This window comes from Tenrec ecaudatus, chromosome 11 (assembly GCF_050624435.1).
Source record: "Tenrec ecaudatus isolate mTenEca1 chromosome 11, mTenEca1.hap1, whole genome shotgun sequence".
Classification (NCBI taxonomy): domain Eukaryota; kingdom Metazoa; phylum Chordata; class Mammalia; order Afrosoricida; family Tenrecidae; genus Tenrec; species Tenrec ecaudatus.
In genome coordinates, this window is record NC_134540.1 from 56,853,886 (window position 1) to 56,875,416 (window position 21,531).

At 41.5% G+C, this 21,531-nt stretch overlaps 1 protein-coding gene across 1 annotated transcript; it reads right to left on the reverse strand.

Annotated features, from left to right (window-relative positions):
- Window positions 1-16,546: 16,546 nt before the first annotated feature.
- On the reverse strand, window positions 16,547-19,057 carry LOC142460931 (lithostathine-1-alpha-like). Its single transcript, XM_075562650.1, has 5 exons — window positions 18,994-19,057; window positions 18,233-18,351; window positions 17,807-17,944; window positions 16,834-16,945; window positions 16,547-16,614 (listed from the first exon to the last, which is right to left on the reverse strand). The coding sequence occupies exons 1-5, from the start codon at window positions 19,055-19,057 to the stop codon at window positions 16,547-16,549; spliced, it is 501 nt and encodes a 166-aa protein (XP_075418765.1).
- Between the last annotated feature and the right edge of the window lie 2,474 nt (window positions 19,058-21,531).

Here is a 21,531-nt window from a genome sequence, read left to right on the forward strand (position 1 = left end):
ATTTTTTCTGGGTTCTTCCTTATCCATTGTCCAGCTTTCACATGTGCATGTGTTGATTGAAAACATCATTGCTTAAACACAGTGCATCTTAATCCTCAAAATCAAATCCTTTGGCTTTGGCACGTTAAAGAAATCGCGGGCAGCAGATCGGCCCCATGCTGTATGTTGGCTGCCCTCTTTACTGCTGCTTCCAAAAGCATTCCTTGTTGAGTGTAGTAAAATGCAATCTTATACAGCTTCTGTCTTTTCCCTGGTTATCATGATGCTGCCCATTTATTCCGTTGTAAGGATTTTTATTTTTGTCACAATCTATACTGAATAACGAGGCTTTCAGGTTTCACCCACCAATGCTTTCAGTTTGTGCATTTGCGTATTATAAATTCCAGATTTGTAATAGCTCACATAAAGAATTAGGGCTTGAAGGGCCATGATAATTGGCTATATCTCAAAAATGAACCATAGAAATGAGAAATAATATGTAACAAAAACTTCGAAAACTGAGCGTGTACAGGAACAATTCCAAGAATTCAATTCAGAACTGAGCCAAGGCAGAAATGAAGCCAAGAACCTGCCAGGTTCTTTAGGCTGAGGTTTGTGCTGCAGCAGGCCAGGGTAAACAGCATCCCCCGCAACAAATTCAACAGAGCCCTGCAAAGTGGTGTCGAGATTAGCTTGAAGCCATGTAAGAACTGCTATATATATATTTTCATATATAGTCTTCCAAAACGGAACCACCAGCAGAGAACAGCAGGTCTTGGCCAAGGTGATGTAATGCATTTTACTTTGCCAGAGCACTATACCAATGTGGCTCTGGGGCTAAGGGACAAACCTAAGGGGGAGGCATGAACGCAGGGGACAGTTGTTTTCTCTCCTTGGGGTCCTGAAACAGAGAATAATTTTCTATCACTTTCACATTTTTAATGTTGCTTTTTTCCCCTGTTGAATATTAACAGTAGATTTTGTGACAACTTTTTGAGTGGGCTGAGCCTTTTGAATATTTTATGGGAAAAAAAGTGTTTAAAGAGAGCACTGCTCTGGTTTTCTACTCTCCCGCATTTTCTCAGTGTGCCCCTCATTTCCTGCGATGTCCACAGCCACACTGGGGGATTGATAAGACTATTGACATCGAGCAAAAGAAGGGTAGGTGGTCGAGTGGGTAGCCTTTCAACATGTATTGGATGTGGCCATGAAGTATGAAAAGAATGTTAACATTTTATATGGTAGTATGTAACTGATGGTTATTTTGTAACCTCAATATAATGATATTATTTGAACTTTAATATTTGCTTATTTTACAATCATCACCTATTACACTCAGATTGTTTAATGTTTCATCTCTTGCCATCCTTTGATGGTTTCTTTGCTGATCCATAATAAAAGTACACAACTGCTGGCACTTCCATGGAATAATTTACTGGCAATATTACCTGCAAATAACAGTTATCAGTGAGATGTTTGAATAATATTATTCTTTCTTAAATTAATCCCAAACAGAAGATGATGTAATAAAAGGAAATATACATTTTTGTTATTGTATTGTAATCATTACATAAGACAAAGGGGAAGGAACAGTAGTTGGAGAATATAGTCTTGTGATATAAATAAAGCCTATAGCATTTTCCAAGACCAATGATGTCTCCATAGCAAATAATTATTTTCAAAATGCAAAAGATGGCTCTACTCACGATTTCCTCAAGACACGAAGGAGACTCGCAATATCGGCCGCTGAAACCAGGCCAGGGTCTGACTGTGGAAAGACCAATAATAGTTCATAATTGAGTTCAAGACAAAGCTGGAGAAAATAAAAGCAAGTCCAATTGAGACAAAATATGACCTTGCATCTGTCCCACCTGCTGTTTGAGAACATCTTAAGAACAGATTTGACACACTGAACATGGAATGACGCACGATGTGATGAGCCGTGTGAGGACGTGGAGGACATCTCTTGTGAAGAAAGCAAACAGTTTCTAAAAAGACAAGCAAGAAGTAAAATACCAAAGTGGATGTCAGAAGAGACTAGGAAACTCGCTCTTAATCTTAGAGAAGCTAAAGCAAATGAAAGAAATGCTGAAGTCAAAGAACCATGCAGAAAATTTCAAACATCACCTTGAGAAGACTACCATGATATGAGCAAAGACCTAGTCAGACAACCTTAATGGAAGCATGCAGCATATCTTCAATTGAACGAACTCAGACAAGATTCAAGCCCTAAGTCAGGTTATTGAAAGTTTCATGGGCAAATGTTGAGTGATGCAGGAAGCATCAAAGAATATGGAGGTTTTTTTCTTTTATTTTGTAATGATGTTAGATATTGTGTATATTTCTTTGAAATCCAAGGTAGGTGAGTCTATAAAGACAGTAGATGGACTGATAATTTATTGGGAGTATCTGAGGGGATATGGGAGATAATAAGGAGTAAAAGAAAGAAAACAAAAATGGTTTAAAATTATGGTAATTATTGTACCACTTTTTATATATAATCAAACTGTTAAATCCCATGGTATATGAATAATGTCTTGATCAAACTTTTTAAAAAGGAATTATCATTGTATATTTGGTACCCCAAAGCACTACTGGATATTCCACCACTTTCTCCCTCTCATACAATTTTCCCCACATATACCACATGCACAGAAATGTAAGACAAACAAATATGACACACACAGCAGATAAAGGAATTTAGCATGTCATGTAGCTGCATGGTTTTCAAAATACATATACTGTGCGCATTACTTGCACAACAAAATATGGTAAGCATTTTGATAGAGAAAGGAACGATGATGTCAGCTGCCCACGGTGAGATATACGGAGAGACACACACAGTGAGCAACCGAGCTGGCCATACAGTTCACAGCCAGTAAAGGGCGGAGCTCAACACCCTTGAGTGAATGCACATGTAACATTGGGAGCAAGTTTAAAGTGAATATTTTATCTACTGCCCCTCCACCCCCTTAAAAATGGTGGTTCTGAATAGTACCTTGTGAGAAATCTGTGCTCATATCCTAGACACCCAGAATAGTAAGATAAAGATCCTTATTATTTTAAGCTATGACGTAGTTTATTGTGCCAACCTGACCCACATGTGGGGTTAACTGAAGGGCAGAGGTAAAAATGGCTCAGTGAGCCTCACCTTTCTAGTTCTTGGGTCTCTTGCTTTGTGATGGTCGGACCAGGGCGCAACTGCCTTAACCAGTTCCTGCTTTAGCTGGCAAGGCTCATTTCCTGCAAGACATCCCTGAGTAGAGAAGCCATATGGACCTACCCTGGTACAGCCCTGGGTGCTGGAGCAGCCATGCAGAGACCCCTGCCAGAGCTGAGATGCTTACACACTGACTCGGCTTTCCTCCTGCAGTCGGTGTCATTGCATGTATTTTGTGAGATGGAGGAGGACTTTGTGGATTGGTGTAGGATATAGGGGTTAATGTTGGACTTGTGGGCTTGGGCAGCACTGGGTGTTTTCTTGATGCGCACTTAACCTTTATATAAAACTCTCTCTTATACATGAGTTTCTATGGATTTGTTTCTTTAAAGTACCCAGACTAAAACCAGGAGTGGGGTATATATTTTCAAAGCTTTCTTTGCAGGCATGGCCTAAACCCATTAAAGATCACATTTTAATGGCTGAAAGCAAGTGGGCTTACAAACTTTCTATTTTCATACTGCCCAAATTTTCCCCAGAAAACAACCAAGTAAACAGTGTGTCTTTGTCTGACCTCTGGCTAGACAAAGAAGAAAAACATCCACTCCTAAGCTACTAAATTAGAGTCTATGTGTCATTGGTCTCTGTGAGTCAGAATCAACTTGTTGGTATTGAGTTTTGAGAAACTAAAGAGTAATTTTTACTGAAAAGTTATCACAGCTACCATGTTTCGCTGAAAATAAGACACACCCAGACATAAAATACTCCGTAGCAGGATTTCTAAGCATTTGCTCAATATTAACCATCCACCGACAATAAGACCTAGTGACAGGCCTGGCTCTGAGCGGTCACTAAGACGGCATCCCTGCTCACCCGCCCCATAGTTACAGCTGCTGTCCCAGAGGGACTGGAGAAGTGCGGCAGCCCATCCACAAGGTCGGCTCCCCTGTCAGGTCCTCTAGGTCTTTCTGTGGGTGCTGCAAGCTGAGGCACCCAGGGAGACAGGACAGTGAACATCAGTCTCCTCCTGGAAGGGAGGAGCAGGACGCTCTGTTTAGGAATTGTGTGTGCTCAGGGGGAAGGAGCAAAGCTTTGGCTGCCGTTTGGCTTAGCACTGTGGATGGATGTTCCAGAAGAAGACGACTTAACTGTATTTGAATAAGTGTAGGTTGCTGTACCATATTAATAAAAATAAGACATCTTCTGAAAATAAGCCATAGTGCATCTTCTTGAGGAGAAATAAATATAAGACAGTGTCTTATTTTCAGGGGAAATGCGACAGTTAGTTCCTTACTGTGTTAAAAGGGAACACATGAATTAATCTTAGTCAAATGGTGTTTGAGTGTAATAATTATTCAGATAAGAGCAGCTACCTGTTATTGAGTCTAAATCCAAATGTCTTAATGATTTTAGCTTTAACCTAGTGTTAAGTTTATGGACAGTGTACTGTAACTGCAATTGAACAAATCTATATCCATGAAACTTTTTATTGTTTAATAGAAAAAAACCATCCGTGTATCAATGGTTATTTTGACTAATGTATTTATGCTTATTATTTATTGTCCATATATAAATATATAGTTGTGAACCTGTATGAGAAGGAGAACAAGAAAAAGGAAAAACTGAAGAGATAGAATGGGTAGAAGATAGAACATTAATTTTTTTCAAGAAGTTTGAGTGGTATTAATAACTGATCTTTATGTTCAGCCAGAAGTGAAAAAGACATTGTCGTGAGCCTATCAATAATCCATATTAGGAATCACTGTACTACCTCTGGGGTCACGTCCGAATGAACAATGTGAGGATGATTATGGTGTCAACGTATGGAATCTATTGACAATATGCTGTTATTCCTATAAGACGTAAAAGGAATATCCCTTGTCAATCATACTAAGATAAAACTAGGCAAAAGAATCGGAATTAAGAGCTCAGAAAATGCACCTAAGGCTTAAGGGACAAGAATTTATTTGTCCTAGGCCTCTTATGTTTTGGTCTGACAATCTGAGCAAGGCAGATGTGTCCTAGGCCTTTCCACTCCTGATGTGGTCAGCAGCATCACCTAAGAGATGTTTAGAAACACAGAACTTTTTTCACACTTCCAACCAGTTGAACCACAATGCACAATTTAATAATCAGGCGATGTAAACTAGTGTAATGCATAGCATTGTCAGTGGCTGGTTATCAGCTGTAGATCTCCTGGACTTTCCTCCAGGTTTGTCTAGGGTGCAAAGGTCTATTGAAAACTATTCAGCATTGTAGTAACACAGGAGCCTCCATTGGGAAAGAAGTGTTAACTATGGATGAGGTACATTGGATAGGAATCAGATCTGGGTTCCTCACATGGAAGGTGAGCCTTCTACAATTGAACCATCAATGCTCCCTCAACCAAAATTAAAAATTTAAAAAATAACCTGTTCCCAGGTATTGGTGGGCTGTTTAAGACAGACATCAGTGTGCTTTTTTACCCTAAATCCATACAAAGTCCAGATGTTTGCCAGAGGTGAATCATGGCAAAGCATGTGTAAGCAAGCATATATATGTAGTTGTCTGGGGCAATCAATGCCAAGACACATTGATGGAACATGCAGGCAAGACTGTGGAGTCTTAGAATCAGACAAAGTGGGTACGTAATACATGGGTAGATTCCAAAATATAAAGTTGGTCAATCGCGTGCGTCTCAAAGAACTGGACAACGCTACCTAAGCTGCTCATCACATACTCACATCAAAGTGATTCTGGAAGTCTAGGAGCATGGATAAGACGGTGCTACCTCACAGAGTTCTCGATTCAGCAACAGATCCTACACTTGCTCCCCAAACCAAGTCACTGCCAGCAAGTTGATTCTGACACACAGCAAACCTGTGGTGATGGCAAGCATTTACTTTTATTTTTTAACATTTTATTAGGGGCTCATACAACTCTTATCACAATCCATACATATACATACATCAATTGTATAAAGCACACCTGTATATTCTTTGCCCTAATCATTTTCAAAGCATTTGCTCTCCACTTAAGCCCTTTGCATCAAGTCATCTTTTTCCCCTCCCTCCCCGCTCCCCCTTCCTCATGTGCCCTTGATAATTTATAAATTACTATTTTGTCATATCTTGCCCTATCCAGCCTCTCCCTTCACCCCCTTTTCTGTTGTCCGCCTGCCAGGGAGGAGGTCACATGTAGATCCTTGTACTCAGTTCCCTCTTTCCAACCCATTCACCCTCTACTCTCCCAGTATTACCCCTCACACCACTTGTCCTGAACGTATCATCTTCCCTGAATTCCCTGTGCCTCCAGTTCCTATATGCACCAGTGTACAACCTCTGCCCTATCCAGACTTGCAAGGTAGATTTCAGATCATGATAGTTGGGGGGGAGGAATCATTTAGGAACGGGAGGAAAGCTGCTTTCTTCATCGGTGCTACATTGCACCCTGACTGACTCATCTCCTGCCCTAAACCCCTCTGTGAGGGGATCTTCAGTGGCTGACAAATGGGCTTTGGGTCTTCACTCTGTACTTCCCCCTTCATTCACTATGATAAGATTTTTTTTTCTGATGATGCCTTATACCTGATCCCTTCAATACCTCGTGATCGCACAGGCTGGTGTGCTTCTTCGATGTGGGCTTTGTTGCTTCTGAGCTAGATGGCTGCTTGTTCACCTTCAAGCCTTTAAGATGCCAGAAGCTATATCTTTTGATAACTGGGCACCTTCAGCTTTCTTCACTACATTTGCTTGTTCACCGCTTTGGCTTCAGCGGTTGTGTTGGGAGGGTGAGCATCATATAATGCCAATGTAATAGAAGAAAGTGTTCATGCATTGAGGGAATGCTTGAGTAGAGGCCCAAGGTCCTTCAGCCACCTTAATACTAAACCTATAAATATAGGCACATATATCTATTCCTCCTCCTCATAAATATATATTTGCATATGTACATGTCTTTGTCTAGACCTCTATAAATGCCCTTTTCCTCCTAGCTCTTTCCTCTATTTCCCTTGACTTTCCTCCTGTCCCACTATCATGCTCTGTCCCCACCTGGGTTTCAGCTATACCTCTTTGTTACCTTACCCTTGATCATTCCCTACCAGGCCTACCACTCCCACCTCACCACCAATTTGGATCCCATGTTGTTCCCTTGTCCCTGAGTTTGTTAACACCACTTCCTTACCCCCCACCTCCCCCTCTCCCATGTCCCCCCGGAACTGTCTGTCCTGTTGTTTTTCCTCCAGATAGTTCATCCAGCCTATCTTATTTAGACAGACCTGCAGAGATAATAACATGCACAAAAACAAGACAGAGCAAAATAAAGCAACAGTATACAACAAAACAACAACAACAAACCGCTGACAAAGAACAAAACAAAACACATCAGTAAAGAAAAGCTTGTAGTTAGTTCAAGAATAATTTATTGGCCTTTAGGAGTGTTTTCCAGTCCAGTCTGTTGGGGCACCACGCCTTGGCCCCAATGTCCACCCTCAGCATTCCCTGGGGACCTTGCTGTTCCACTCCCTTGTTGTTCTGCTGCACTGCCCCAGTGCTTTGCCTTTGTGGTGGGATCAGGTCAGGTGCAATTCAGACTGTGTCTCCAGTGCTGTCCCCTGTAGCGGCATGGGTCAGTGAGGGGCAGTATTAACTTTTAAAATGCTTTTTTACCCCTCCCCCCAGAAAAATTTATTTTTTAAAAATGGCATTGAATCTGCAGCTCTGGGAGAGGGACATATTTGATTGGAGCACATGGGAGCATATGAAGGGGGAGGAGGAGGGAGTGGAGCACATCCTGGCCCACTAGGCTTTGAGGACGATGTTCCCAATTAGAGAAGCCAGTCCACAGAGAGAACCACATGGCCAGCCTCACTATGAGACATGATGTCCCTCAATGACCCATAGCCCTACAGGGGATAACACCGGAGACATGATGTAGGAATTGCACCGATCTGAACCCACCACAGTGAGGCAAAACACTAAGGGGGTGCAACAGAACAGCAAGGAAATGGAGCGGGGAGGGCGCCAGGGAATGCTGAAGGTGGACTTTGGGCCAGGGTGTGGTGCCCCAACTGACTGGACTGGAAAACACTCCTAAAGGACAATAAATGATCCTTGAACTAACTACAAGCTTTTCTTTCTTGTGTTTTTTTGCCATTTGTTTGTTGTTGTTTTGTTCTATATTGCTACGTGTTTTTGCTCTGTCTTATTTTTGTGCATGTTATTATCTCCACAGGTCTGTCTAAATAAGAGAGGCTGGATGAACAATCGGGAGGAGAAAACAACGGGACCAACAGTTCTGGGGGGACATTGGAGAGGGGTAAGGGGGGAAAGGAAGTGGTGTTAACAAATCAAGGGAGAAGGGAACAACAAGTGATCCAAATCGGTGATGAGGAGGGTATGGGAGGCCTGCTAGGACATGATCAAGGGCAATGTAACCAAGAGGCATTGCTGAAACCCTGGTGGGGACTGAGCATGATAGTAGGACAGGAGGAAGGTCAAGGGAAATAGAGGAAAGACCTGGGAGGCAAAGGACATTTATAGAGGTCTAGATAAAGACATGTACATATGCAAATATATTTATGTATGAGGATGGGGAAATAGATCTATGTGCATATGTTTATAGGTTTAGTATTAAGGTAGCAGATGGACATTGGGCCTCCACTCAAGTACTCCCTCGATGCAAGAATACTTTCTTCTATTAATTTGCCATTCTATGTTGCTCACCTCCCGACACAGCCACTGAAGACAAAGCAGGTGAATAAGTAAACGTGGTGAAGAAAGTTGAAGGTGCCCAGCTATCAAAAGATATAGCGTCTGGGGTCTTAAAAGCTTGAAGGTAAAAAGCAGCAATCTAGCTCAGAAGCAACAAAGCCCACATAGAAGAAGCACACCAGCCTGTGTGATCACGAGGTCCCGAAGGGATCAGTTATCAGACACCAAAGAACAAAAAATCGTATCATTGTGTGCTCACCTCCATGATGCGACCGTTGAGGATAAATTGGTGCATAAGCAAATGTGGCAAAGAAAGCTGATGGTGCCCGACGATCAAAAGATATAGCTTCTGGGGTCTTTAAGGCCTGGCGGTAAACAAGCGGCCATCTAGCTCAGAAGCAACAAAGCCCACATGGAAGATGCACACCAGCCTGTGCGAGGTGTCAAAGGTGTCAGGTATAAGGCATCATCAGAACAAAAAATTTTGCCATAGTGAATGAGGGCGGGGCGTGTAGAGTGGAGACCCAAAGCCCATTTGTAGGCCACTGGAGATTCCCTGGCAGAGCAGTGTCGGGGAGGAGATGAGCCAGTCAGGGTGCGATGTAGCAACGATGAAACATGCAACTTTCCTCTAGTTCCTAAATGCTTCCTGCCCTCCCCCCCACCCCGCCCCAACTCTCATGATCCCAATTCTACCTTACAAATCTGGCTAGACCATAGGACATACACTGGTACAGATAGGAATTGGAAACACAGGGAATCCAGGGCAGATGATCCCTTCAGGACCAGTGGTGTGAGTGGCTCTACTGGGAGCTTCGAGAGAGGGTGGGTTGAAAAGGGGGAAGCAACTACAAGGATCTACATATGACCTCCTCCCTGGGGGACGGACAACAGAAAAGTGGATGAAGGGAGATGTCGGACAGTGCAAGATATGACAAAATAATAATTTAGACATTATTATTTTGAGGAAGTGGTGAACGGGGAGGGAGGGGAAAAATGAAGACCCGGTGCCACGGGCTTAAGTGGAGAGCAAATGTTTTGAGACTAATGAGGGCAATGAATTTACAAATGTGCTTTATACAATTGATGTATATATGGATTTTGATAAGAGTTGTATGAGCCCCTACTAAATGATTAAAAAATGCTTTTTAAAATCTTTCTTACCTTTAATCCCCAATGACTCTGTCTTTCCCCCACTTCATTGGAAACCTCTGATTTCTATTGCTTCTAACCAGAGTGTTTCTGCTGCATGCACCTCATTCTGGATAAATATTGGATAATTTGGTCCTAGAACTCTTATTTGGCCCATTTCCTATTCCCTGCCCTTCATGAAACAGAGAGCAGCATTGACACCTACCTTTCTTTATTATCTCCAAATAGTGCCTATTTCCGGGTCCAGTGTAGGCAGTCGGAGTGCTAGGGGCTTGATGGGAAAGACTGAACATGACATATGGTGCGGAGTTGCTGATGGCAGCAAAATGCACTCAGAGATGAACAAATACATCTTTAACGTGTGTCATGGCCTCGCAACCCAACAAGAAGTGGCAAAGCATATGCTTATGACCAACCAAAGCTGCTCTCCAAAATACATGTCTATCAAATGTAATATGGGAGTACTTAAACCCTTGGCAGTCTGAACACTCCTCTACCTCCTCTTGTCCAATCTGAGTGTGTGTGTGTGTGTGTGTGTGTGTGTTTCTATCCCAGCTGTGGCAGCTCTCCATTGAGTAAAATTCAGGAGCATCACCAAGAGAGAGGATCAGGAGTTCATCAAAGAACTGGGCCACTCTCCCGATTGCTGTAGGAAGCGAGAAGATCTGGAGGCAGGCTCCTGTGAGCATCAAGCTGACATCACCTTCAGACTCTGAATTTGGTGTCCTCTGCTATGGGAGGAACAAAAACTTGAAGCAGTTCAAGTGAAAACTGGCTGCTGGTTCTCCATCTAAAAGTATCCATGTCCAACTGCCCAGCTTCGGAGGTGTTGGAAATCTGAGTGTGTCAGCGACTGAGGACAGGTTAACAAGCTGGGTCCCTTACTAAATGAGAATCATTGGTGGCGCTTCCTCATGTGTCTGTCATGTTCCCAGGCTTTCACGAAATCCTTCAACTTCTTTTCCCCTCACGTCATTCTTCCAGCTATCAGAACCTTCATGTCGTGTCTCCTCATGGAATAAAACGGAAAATAACTTAGAGTTGGCAAAATATAATGCAGGCGTGCGGGATTCAGCCATGAAGGTATTGAGGGAGGGGAGCAGAGTTCAAGAAAGTTGCCCAGTGGATTATTGTAGATTAAATTTTAACATCATTGCACCCCTCTCCCTTTTATCATCTTTTTGATCCACTTTAAATTTGTTTTTGTTTTAATATTTTCCTTTTGTTTGAGAATTTTCTGTTTTACTTTGTTATTTTCATTAGCTTTTTTGGTATGATTTGGGGGCCATATGGCAGGGGAGGTGGAGGTAAACGGGGATCTAAAAACAAAGAGTCCAAGAAAAAAGACAATGTTTTGAGCTTGACTGTGTTGAGATTGCACAACGTTTCATAACATGACTAAACTATTAAATTGTATATGTGAATCATCTGTCAATAAAACTGGTTCACACGTCACACAAGGAGGAAGAGAAAGGAAGCTTTGCAGAGATTCCAATAAATCCTGAGGCTTCAGATCGCTTGTATCTGAGGGGGAAGCATTAGCCTAGTTTGGAGAAAATCGAGAACAACTTACAAATATTGTTATGAATTAAATCGCAACCCTTTTAATTTCATGTTGGAGTCCTTGCCTGTGGTACCTAGAAGAGGGGGGGTTCTAACCCAATCTGGACAAAAACCACCCAAACGCCTCCCGTGTAACCGTTTCTGACTGGTGGCCGCCCCACAGGGTAGAGCTCAGCGCTGAGGGCTGCTGGGTGTTCATGCTGCCATTCTCCCTGTTCCTTCATTCACAGGGCTACATAAACAGTGCTCCTTCTAGGGTTCCCCTGCACACATGCGACTTTTCCAAGCAAATAGCTTTAGACATAGCTCTGTGATCAATTGATCTTTGTGAACACAAATGGTCCATAGTAATACTTTCAGTCTCATTAGATTCACGGAAAATGCCATTCAGAGAGGATCTTTCTGGGCTTTAGCCCATTGTTACAACCACTGTTTCAGTCACCTCCCTCCTGTTTGTTGACACTACTTCACCAGAACAGGAGAAGACTAGTAAAAGTAAGGACGGCAGGTGTGAAATTTACCACCTATTTGGCCCTGTGTTTCCAGCTTCGGCTCAGGTAGGACAGCAAATATTTATTTGCATGATATATGCATACACCCATATTTTATGTCAATTAACTTTCTTTGACAAAGGCTTGAAGAACATATTGGAGAATTTTGGCTATCAATTTTCACATCCTGGAAAGGTGTTGGCTAGGCAAAAAACATTTAAAAAACTAAAATGAACAAACACCATGTGGAAAGTAATAAAATTGAGAATTTTGCTGGTAAGTGTTTTGTTTCAGAGTGATGAATTTTTTGAGGAAACTGTATTGCTCACTTCAATATTTATTTTATTATACTTAGTAGATTCAAAGATCTGCCCTCTGACTAGTTGTCTGATTGATGTGTGGTATTCTTGGCCATCTTCCTGTAGCTAGTTTAAAACACACAATAGTAATTGATGGTGTAGACTAGTAGCATGGTGGATTATGCATTGGGTTTCTAACACTAAGGTCAGCAGTTTAAAAGCAACAGTCAACCTTCAGGATAAAGGTGAGGCTTTCTATTTCTATAATGTTTCAGAAACCTACAAGGGCAGTAGTTCTCTCAGTTGCTCTAACCACAAAGTTGTTATTAGGTGGCCATCAAGTTGAAGGTGGTTCTGTCCAATAGGAACCCTAAAGATAGCCTCATCTTTCTTCTTCCCATGGAGAATCGATGGGAAGATTTGATGCATTTGGATTGTGGTGCTGGTGGGGAACATTGAGCGCACCATGGAGTATGACCAGGACAAACGAGTCTGTGTCAAAAGGAGCGAAGCCGGAGTGCTGCTGAGAGGCAAGGATGGAGACACGTCATCTCACCTGCAGTAGACACGTCACCAGGAGAGGCTAGTCCTTGCTAAAGCGACAGTGAAAAAGAGGAAGGCCCTCAGTGAGGTGGACTGACCCAGTGGCTGGAACAGTGGCTTAAGCACAGGAACAATTGTGAGGACGGGGCACGACCAGGAGGCTTTGTCCTATTGTCTATCGATGGCACCCAGAGCACCAACTACTGTGTGGTTAGTTCCAATGCTTACTCAGAGGTGCTGGTGTTGTTAGTGCCAATAATTAATGAATAAATTACTCTAAAGGCAGGGAGGTTGAGCAACCTTCCCAGGAATAGACAGGTACTACATATTGGGGTTTGACTTGAAGTTGTTTTGCTTCAGAGTCCTTTCTTAAATGGTTCAGACATGTTAATTTCCTCCTTTCAGGTTCACCACTCCTAACCCATCCAATTCTCCTGATTGACCGCTCTTATTAAACAGTTCCTCTTGATTAGGACCATGTCCACAATCCCTCACCAACAATTTAAATATTTAAGTAAATGTTGAAACCTTCCCCAAGGTCATCTCTTTCAATCACAGTCTAATTTTCTGTTTCATATACATTTGCCAATATCACACCACTGCTAGTCTGTCCGTTTGTTGTCCTGCGGTGGCTTGTGTGTTGCTGTGATGCTTACTGCTATGTTACTGGTATTTCAAATGACAGTAGGGTCACTCAAAGGGAATGGGTTACAGTTGAGATCCCAGACTAAGAACAGAAGGAGTAGGCTGCCCCCTTCTAGAAATTATCCCATGAAAAATCCTTATGAGTAGTAGTGGGACATTGTCAGATGCTGACTGTCTCAGAAATAACAAATGAATATTATCAGAGATCGTGCCAGAAGGTGAGACTTGAAGGTTGGAAGACCCTTGAAGAATGACTGACACAAAGTTGCTTTCTCAAAGTAGAGTTGACCGTAAAGATGGGGATGGAGTAAAGACTGACAGCATTCAGAATCTTCAGTTTCAGATGAGACACTACTCGAATTGAGAAGAAAACAACTGGAATATATATATATACATAAATTCAAACTTAGAGTGTATGAAGTATGAATCTAGGAAAACTATAAATCATCAAAAGTAAAGGTAGCATGTATAGATCAACATCCTAGACAATAGTGAATGGAAATGGACCATGTAGAATCAAAAAATCATATCGTTCGCTACACCAGGAATGACAGCCTCCATAAGAACGGTGTTGCCTTTATCATCCAAAAGGAGATTTCTAGATCTATCTTGAAGCATAATGCTGCCTATCAAACTATACTATCTATCCACCTACAAAGAAATCCAGTCACTGGAACTATTATTCAAATTTGTGGACCTTTTTAGAGTACTGAAAAGCAAGATGCTACTTTGAGGATTAAGTGCACCTGACCCATGCCATGGTACTTTTCCATTGCCTTATATGGATGTGAGAGCGGAACAGTGAAGAAGGAAGGCTGGAGAAAACTCAGTGCATTTCAACTGGGTGGCTGGGAAGAATATTGAAGGTCCCATGGACTGCTGAAAGGACCAACTGATCTGTCTTGAAAGAAGTAGGGCTAGAATGTTTCTCAGGGCCAAGGATGACAGGACTTCATCTTACATCCTTCAGATATAATATCAGGAGAGGCCCGTCCCTGGAGAAGGACATCATGTTTGGTAAAATGTAAGGGCAGCAAAGAGAAGAAGATCCTGAAGGAGATGGACTGACCAAGTGGCTGCAGCCCTGGGCTCAGGCATCGGCATGCTTGCACGGAATCGCGCTCTGCTGCGCACAGCATTGCGAGGAGTCGGAGCTGACTCAATGGCATCGATCACCAATATTTCCCCAAAGGTTACTTTTTTAAAAAGCATGTTAGACTTTTGCAGAAGTTGTGACCATTTGCCAAATACTACTTTACTTGATTGACTTCTTTAATATAGCTATTCTAATCCACTAGCATGCAGATTTGATTATGGTATGAGTTGGTTTCAGAGAGGATTCATGAATAGTTAAGATCATGAACACTGGCTTTAGTTAATTTGAGGACATTTTTTTGTTTGCAAATTGTTAATTCCAGTGACTTTTCTTCATCTGAATGAAATCAAGCCCATTTCCTTCGAAACTCCGTTCTGTTTTTCAGTAACCTCTCCCTCGCCCTATGGAACACTTGTCCCATAGAACGAGTTAATTTTAAATAATCTGTTGTGTTGCTTTGATTTCTATTTCAGATACTTCTTATGAAATCCTCAGTTATTTTTATATCATCTGTTGTGTTTTTTAAGTTTTTAAGTGTAGTCCATCCTCTCTCTCTTATTCTTCTCATCTTTCACCGAACTTGAAATATCCCAGCTGGAAAAGTGTGAGATTAAAGGGCAGAGTATCTTCCACTAATCGGGGACACATGTCTCCTTCATTTCCCCCTACTCCTTTCTCTGTTGTTCGTCTCCCTTGATTATTCCCCAGCTCTTTCCTTGTCCATGCATTGGCATTTAGATCAGCCTCCTTCGCATCACCCACCGTCCTAGGCTAATTCTTGGTGTCTACTTGAACCTTCATTGACATCCACTTGGTTTCAACTATTCCTAACTGACCATTCATGCACACTCTGTGGAAAATTATTACTGGGATATATTTTGTTACCATTTGAAAGCGAAGACGTTACCACACACACCTCATGTGATCTCAGAGGATTTGTTATTCACAAAATCCGAGCCTAAGTCACAAAACAATTGATCAGTGTAATCAGCTGAGGCAGAGTTGAGGCAGAAGGACACAAAATTACAGGTCTATAGATTTTAAGCACAATTGATTGTTCTTAGATAGAACATTGAATATTTTTCCTTTTCTCTTCTTTCCACTGTCTCTCTTTTTACCTATCTTTCTTTTCTCCATAATTCAATCAAAAAGTTTTCTTTAAAACTTTCTTTAAAAAAACAATGAATTGCCATTAAGGTGTGGGCAATTCACTTATGAAGTGAATTCTCTTTCGCCCGAAAGAGTTTTTTAGACTATGGATTTCTTCTAAACCTTTGAAATGACTAGATCCTCACCTTCACATTACTGTATCTTTTCAAACTCTACATAAAGCATTTCTGAGAAACTAGATGAGGGAATTAATTTTTGATTTCTTCTAAATTCTGTGCAGGTTTTCTTTAGAGTTTGTTGTTGACATTTTCAGAATAAATATCACACATAAGACAGATACATCCTTCTTACATCCCAGGAATGTGACCACCCTTCAGAGGACCGGAGGATTCCCACAAGGCAGAGCTATACATCCGGTAGTGACGGGATCTCTCAAGGACCCCATGTAAATATATGATTTGGAAGTGGAGCCTTTCACTAACAGAGACCAACTGATATTTATAAACATTTTCATTTAACATGTATGATGTGTTGGTAGAGTCTTTTTAAAAAAAGGCCAGTCCAAAGGAATCTTCAGATAGGCCAATCACTCCCTCGCCAACCACTGAGGAAAATAATGATTGCGAGAGAAAACAAATTTGGGGCAAATATCTTTATTTTTATGGTCCATTGTTCCCAAGACCAGCTTCAGAGGAGACACTACAGGGCAGACACCGACATCCAGCAATGGGAGGTGCTGTCACAGTTGGAAAGGGAAGCATTGACTCTGGTAAAACCAGGACACTTGGACACATCCACTGTGCAGTGGACTTCCTCTAGTTTTTGAACTTGCAGACAAACGAGAACGAAGCGTCACACTTCTGGTCCTTCCACTGTTGGAAACCTGCAAGCCATGAGAGTAACTCAGTGAGAGCACAAGAGAGCTTGTGATCACTATTGTAAACGACCGTCCTCAGGGCAATACAAATTACAGGAAAGAAAATAGATTTGATTTCCTCAAAATTGATCACCTTCCCATCCCTGCCAATCTTCAGGACCACCTCAAGAAGTAGAAAAGAGGAGGGTGAGAGTAACTGCCGGGGTTGAACTCTCTGTCTCTCACCTGTGTTGGAAGTCAGGCTTACACAATAACCAGGGTTGACACTGCTTGGGGCTCCGATTGCCCAGGCTTTGTAAGATACCAAGGAGCCACTGCTCCAGTGCCAGCGGCGGTTCTGGAATGCAGGAGACAACAAGATGGTTGGCATACACTCTGAGAGAGTTGGATACACAGGCCCATGTGCATACTTGGTAACAGGCATAACAAAGAATGAAATGAGCTGGCCCCTGCCTGAACACATTGCCCTTCCTTACTTCTACATGTGATGCAGCGTTGATGGTGAAGTGGATACCTGTTGGGCCACTAACTGCAAAGTCACTAGTTTGAAACCATCCAAGGAAGAGCTTTGGGTCTTTCTATTCCACTAAAGAGTCAGAGTCTCAGAAACCCACAAGGGCAGCTCTACCCTCTCCTAAAGGATAACCAATTGCCAAAATCAACTCATTAGCATTGAGTTGTTTTGAGCTTATCTCTACATCTTCTGTAAGTTTCTCCTTTCATGGAGACTCATTCCTAAATCTAACTAAATAATAAGGGACCTGGACATGATGTACGGTACCAGAGTAGCATGATATTAAAGGCATGCCTGACTTTCTTTAATAAGCCTTTATACCATCACTGAGCACCCCATTGGCTGCCAGCAGGAGAGTCTTCCTCTGGTTCCCATTAGCATTCTCTGTAAATGGGTCCCTTGTAACACAGTATATAGAAAGATTTTATTGGAGTTGGTGTATAGAAATACTTTGTTAGAAGTAGACAGAATGGCTCTTTATGGACCTCAACACTCGGGTAATTCAGCTACCTGTTAATATCTAGTTTCTAGAGTGCATATCAAGAATCTATACAATGTGGAATGAATAGAGTTTATTACTTTTTCAAGCAATAACCTTAAATTTGCAATTAGTATGTGACTTGATCTTTTCTGCTTCTCACAATCTGTGAACCAAAAAAGAAAAACAAAAAAAGAACAACTCACCTTTTTGGGGTCGTGAAGGCCAACCCAGACATTGTGGTCCCTAGTGCCAGACTCTTTGACCAGGGAAGCCACAAATTTGGCCTCAGCCTGGTTTAGCACAGATACCAGGTGGCCAGAATGCATGTTCTGGCAAAACAACTGTAAGAGGGAAAAATGAGAGAGCAGTCAGTATGTAGTGGTGGGTTATGGAAGAGGTAATCAAGTATAGTTCCTCAGGATGCTGTCATGGAAGACTGTACTCTACTGGAATCAAGCACGATTAAAGAACCACCTGGAGGGGTCTGGATCAAATGAGAGGATGGCTACATAACCATTCCAATCACACTGAGATCACAGAGGCACATGAAAAATGATACAGACCCCCAAATTCTGCATTTATACCCACGTGTCTCCCAGGAATTGCTCCCAAAGTATCCCCCCACTTACATCTGCATCAACCCAGGTCTCAGGGTACTCGTTAAAGTAATAGCAGTAGGAGCCATAGGCATTTGAGCCTTCTGGGCAGCTAATCCGGGCAGAGGGAAACTCAGTATTGGCCAACAGACCTGCAAAATGATAAAAGGGATAAATGGTAAAGAATGATAAAGGAACACCAAAGGACAGGTTTAAGGCTGGAAGGTGAGAAAGTTTCCCATGAGACTCCACTCAAAGCCAAAAGATACAGGTGGATATGGAGTGAGTTCTCATTCTTGTCCACCTCTGCCTTTGATGTTTTCATTCAGGTCCTTTGAACAATCCTATGAGCCAAATTAAGTAGTCAAATGTGTGCCACATTCTCTCTTTCTTTGCTTTTCTTCATCTTTTCATTTAAACCTTCTGTTCTTTATTTTTTTCAAGTTTTTTTTTTGCTACATCTGTACATATTAGAGAGATCTACATTTTTCCATCTTGTTACTGAACTTTGAACTACCTCCATCATCATACTGGCAAGTGAGTTGAGATTTAATTACAAGAATAGCTTCAAACTTAGTGCTGAAGAGAAAAGGGTACTTATAAATTCTATCTCAATCTTCTTAATGAGTGCAGATACATGACAATGGAGTTAGAGGAGCAACAAACATCAAGAAACATCACTAACAAATTCCTATTGAAACTGACTTTTCCAAAGCAGACTAATATGCACAAGGAAGTATGGAGGGCTGAAGAAGTGCTGGGAGCTGGGGAGTGTGGGGGTGGGGAGAACTTACCTTGGATCAGACATAGGAGCATGAGGCAGGAGCTCAGAATCAAACGTGAGTTTGTGCACGCCATCCTGAGCAGTAAACAGCAAATCTCTCACTGAAGAAAAAAGTAGTGACCTCTGTAGAAAACATCATGAAAGGGCATTCAAAGAGCTGGAGATAGAACATTTTAGTACTTTACTTTTTGCCCCTTAATCTAAGTTGCTCAGAGAGGATGCAAGTAGGGACATACACACCCCAACATATTTTTCTTGAGAGTCTAGGCATTGTATGGAACTAATTACCCCAAAACACACTTAGCTCATGTAACATTCTGAAACTACTTAATGTTCTGGTAAAGAAAATTGCCCTCTACTCTCCCTTCCCATTAGATGTGAAGACAATATCCCAGTCAAAGAACACTCCTCGAATACCAGCTACTCACCTTGCCAGTTGTGTCAAGGATGTCTGTCAGGCCAGGCAATGCTCTGGCTTTTATAGTAGTGGCTCAGTGAGGATTCTCAGCATAAATTCAAGGGAGCATTCAGGGTACAAGGTCAGAGGTCCCGAAATGAAAACTGTCAGCAATGACAGAAGGAAATCCCGGCATCAGATGAGCCCCTTCCTGGTACACTCTGGGATTGGTCACTGATAACACCTCTTCCCGTAAACATTTTGCAAACATTCCAAGGCAAAGGTACATGTTGGCTTTTCTTCACCAACACCCAAATGCCCAGTTCCCCATGTCCCTAATAAACTAAGGAAAGAAAATAGGTACCTAGAAATCATGAGGGCTGTTGGCAAGAGGAAGAAATAGTGAAGAAAGGCAGAGATTATTGGAGTCCATGGCATGTTAACTTGTGAGATAGAGGTACAGCGGACAAGGAACATGAAATTAAGGTACAATCCCTAATGAAACATCACTGCTTTGGACAAAGGGAAAAAAATCTGTGTAGACCTCTTCTTCTGCCCATCAACACACTATAGAATTAACAATCAAGGCAGAAGGAAAAGGAGAAAACTGAAGATGCCGCCTTATCCCTGACTAAGCAAAATGTAATGAACCATTTCCAATGTTACGTCAAAATTGGTGTCAGAGCATGGTGATGGCAATTCCTTCTGTTTAAACAAAATTTAAAACTGTTAACTATACATTTGTCATTTTTCCACAAACACACTCTATATTGAAAATCACACTTGAACTAATTCCTTACATATATTTACACAATCACAATCCAAATACATCTTTACAAATTCTTGAATATTCAAATGTCATCCTACACACACACAAACACACAAATGCACACACAGCAAAGCAAAAACTACAACAAACAACTTACCTTTAACTTTTTGCATACTAAGGAAGACATTTAGTAGGATAATATTCAAACTCCAATCTTTAAATCTCTGGACTGATGAATGAATAAATAGTTACAATAGATGAAAAACCTCAGGAGAGTAAGATGAAATTCTTTTCCAAGGGAACCTACTAAGCCCCCTATGTGGTGGGAAGAATTTGATTCCAGTATGCCCAGCTGTATTCTGTGTTCCTCATAATCTGCAACATCATCCACCTTGTAACATATATGAATATCTGGAAATTACAGACCTGGACAGATGTGCTGCTCCACCCTACCAAGAGATGGATGTTCACAGTATTTAAGTCAATATACCATTATGAAATATGGAGGCAATGTGAAAACTCAAATCGATCACCCAGCCATTCAAATCTATGTTCCCCCCTCTCTCTGCAGATGCAGAAAGCTTTATTTCACAGTTCCATTGTTCCTTACACTTCCAACTATCACCTAATCTCCAAATGGAAGCCTTGTTTTATTAGTTGCTGGTTTTCTTAGTCACTGAGAATTTAGGACCAACAAAACCAGTGCTGTTCGGCGCTCTGTTGTCCTCAACAATCCATCTCATGAACGTTTCACGCATCCTCTGTGATCATCTGCTATTTCAAACGTGATGTTACTTCAAGGGATTTGACTTTCCTGATGAGAGATCCAAAGTCAAAGTCCCCTGACTCTTATTTCAAAAGGAGAATTCTGGTTACATTTCTTTTAGCACAAATCTGTCTTCCAATGATTTGTTCAATATTCGTTACCAATACCAGAATCAGAATGCATTAATCCATATGCCTTCTTGTTTATTACAACAAGTTTCACATGACTAAGAGAAAATGGAACCAGGCACGTCTTTGTTATCTAAGTCATATAATTCCTTCTTAAATCTTTAAAGAGATTTCCCAAACGTATTTATTCCACACAATGATTATTTCATTTTTGACAACCAGTTTTACGTATGTTCATTGTCCATTCAACTAGAATGAAGTCCTTGATACTTTCGATTTCTTTAAATAGACAATGGCTTTTTTTATCCATTGGGGAAGGATTTGTATTGTTATTGGTGTTAGGTTCAATTGAGTCAGCTCCCTATGCACAAGAGGATGGAACACTGCATGGTCTTTTTAAAAAAAATTATATGTAATTAAAAAAACCCCAAAACTCAACAATGTGTACAAGAATGAAGAAAATATTCTAAAACTGATTATAATGATGA

Coding starts and splice junctions, on each gene's coding strand:
- LOC142460931 (XM_075562650.1), bottom strand. CDS start 19,057: ATGGCGTGCACAAACTCACGTTTGATTCTGAGCTCCTGCCTCATGCTC. Junction 17,945..18,232: donor AGACCTGGGTTGATGCAGAT/GTAAGTGGGGGG, acceptor TCCCTCTTACAG/TTGTTTTGCCAGAACATGCA. Junction 16,946..17,806: donor GCCTTCACGACCCCAAAAAG/GTGAGTTGTTCT, acceptor CCTGCATTCCAG/AACCGCCGCTGGCACTGGAG.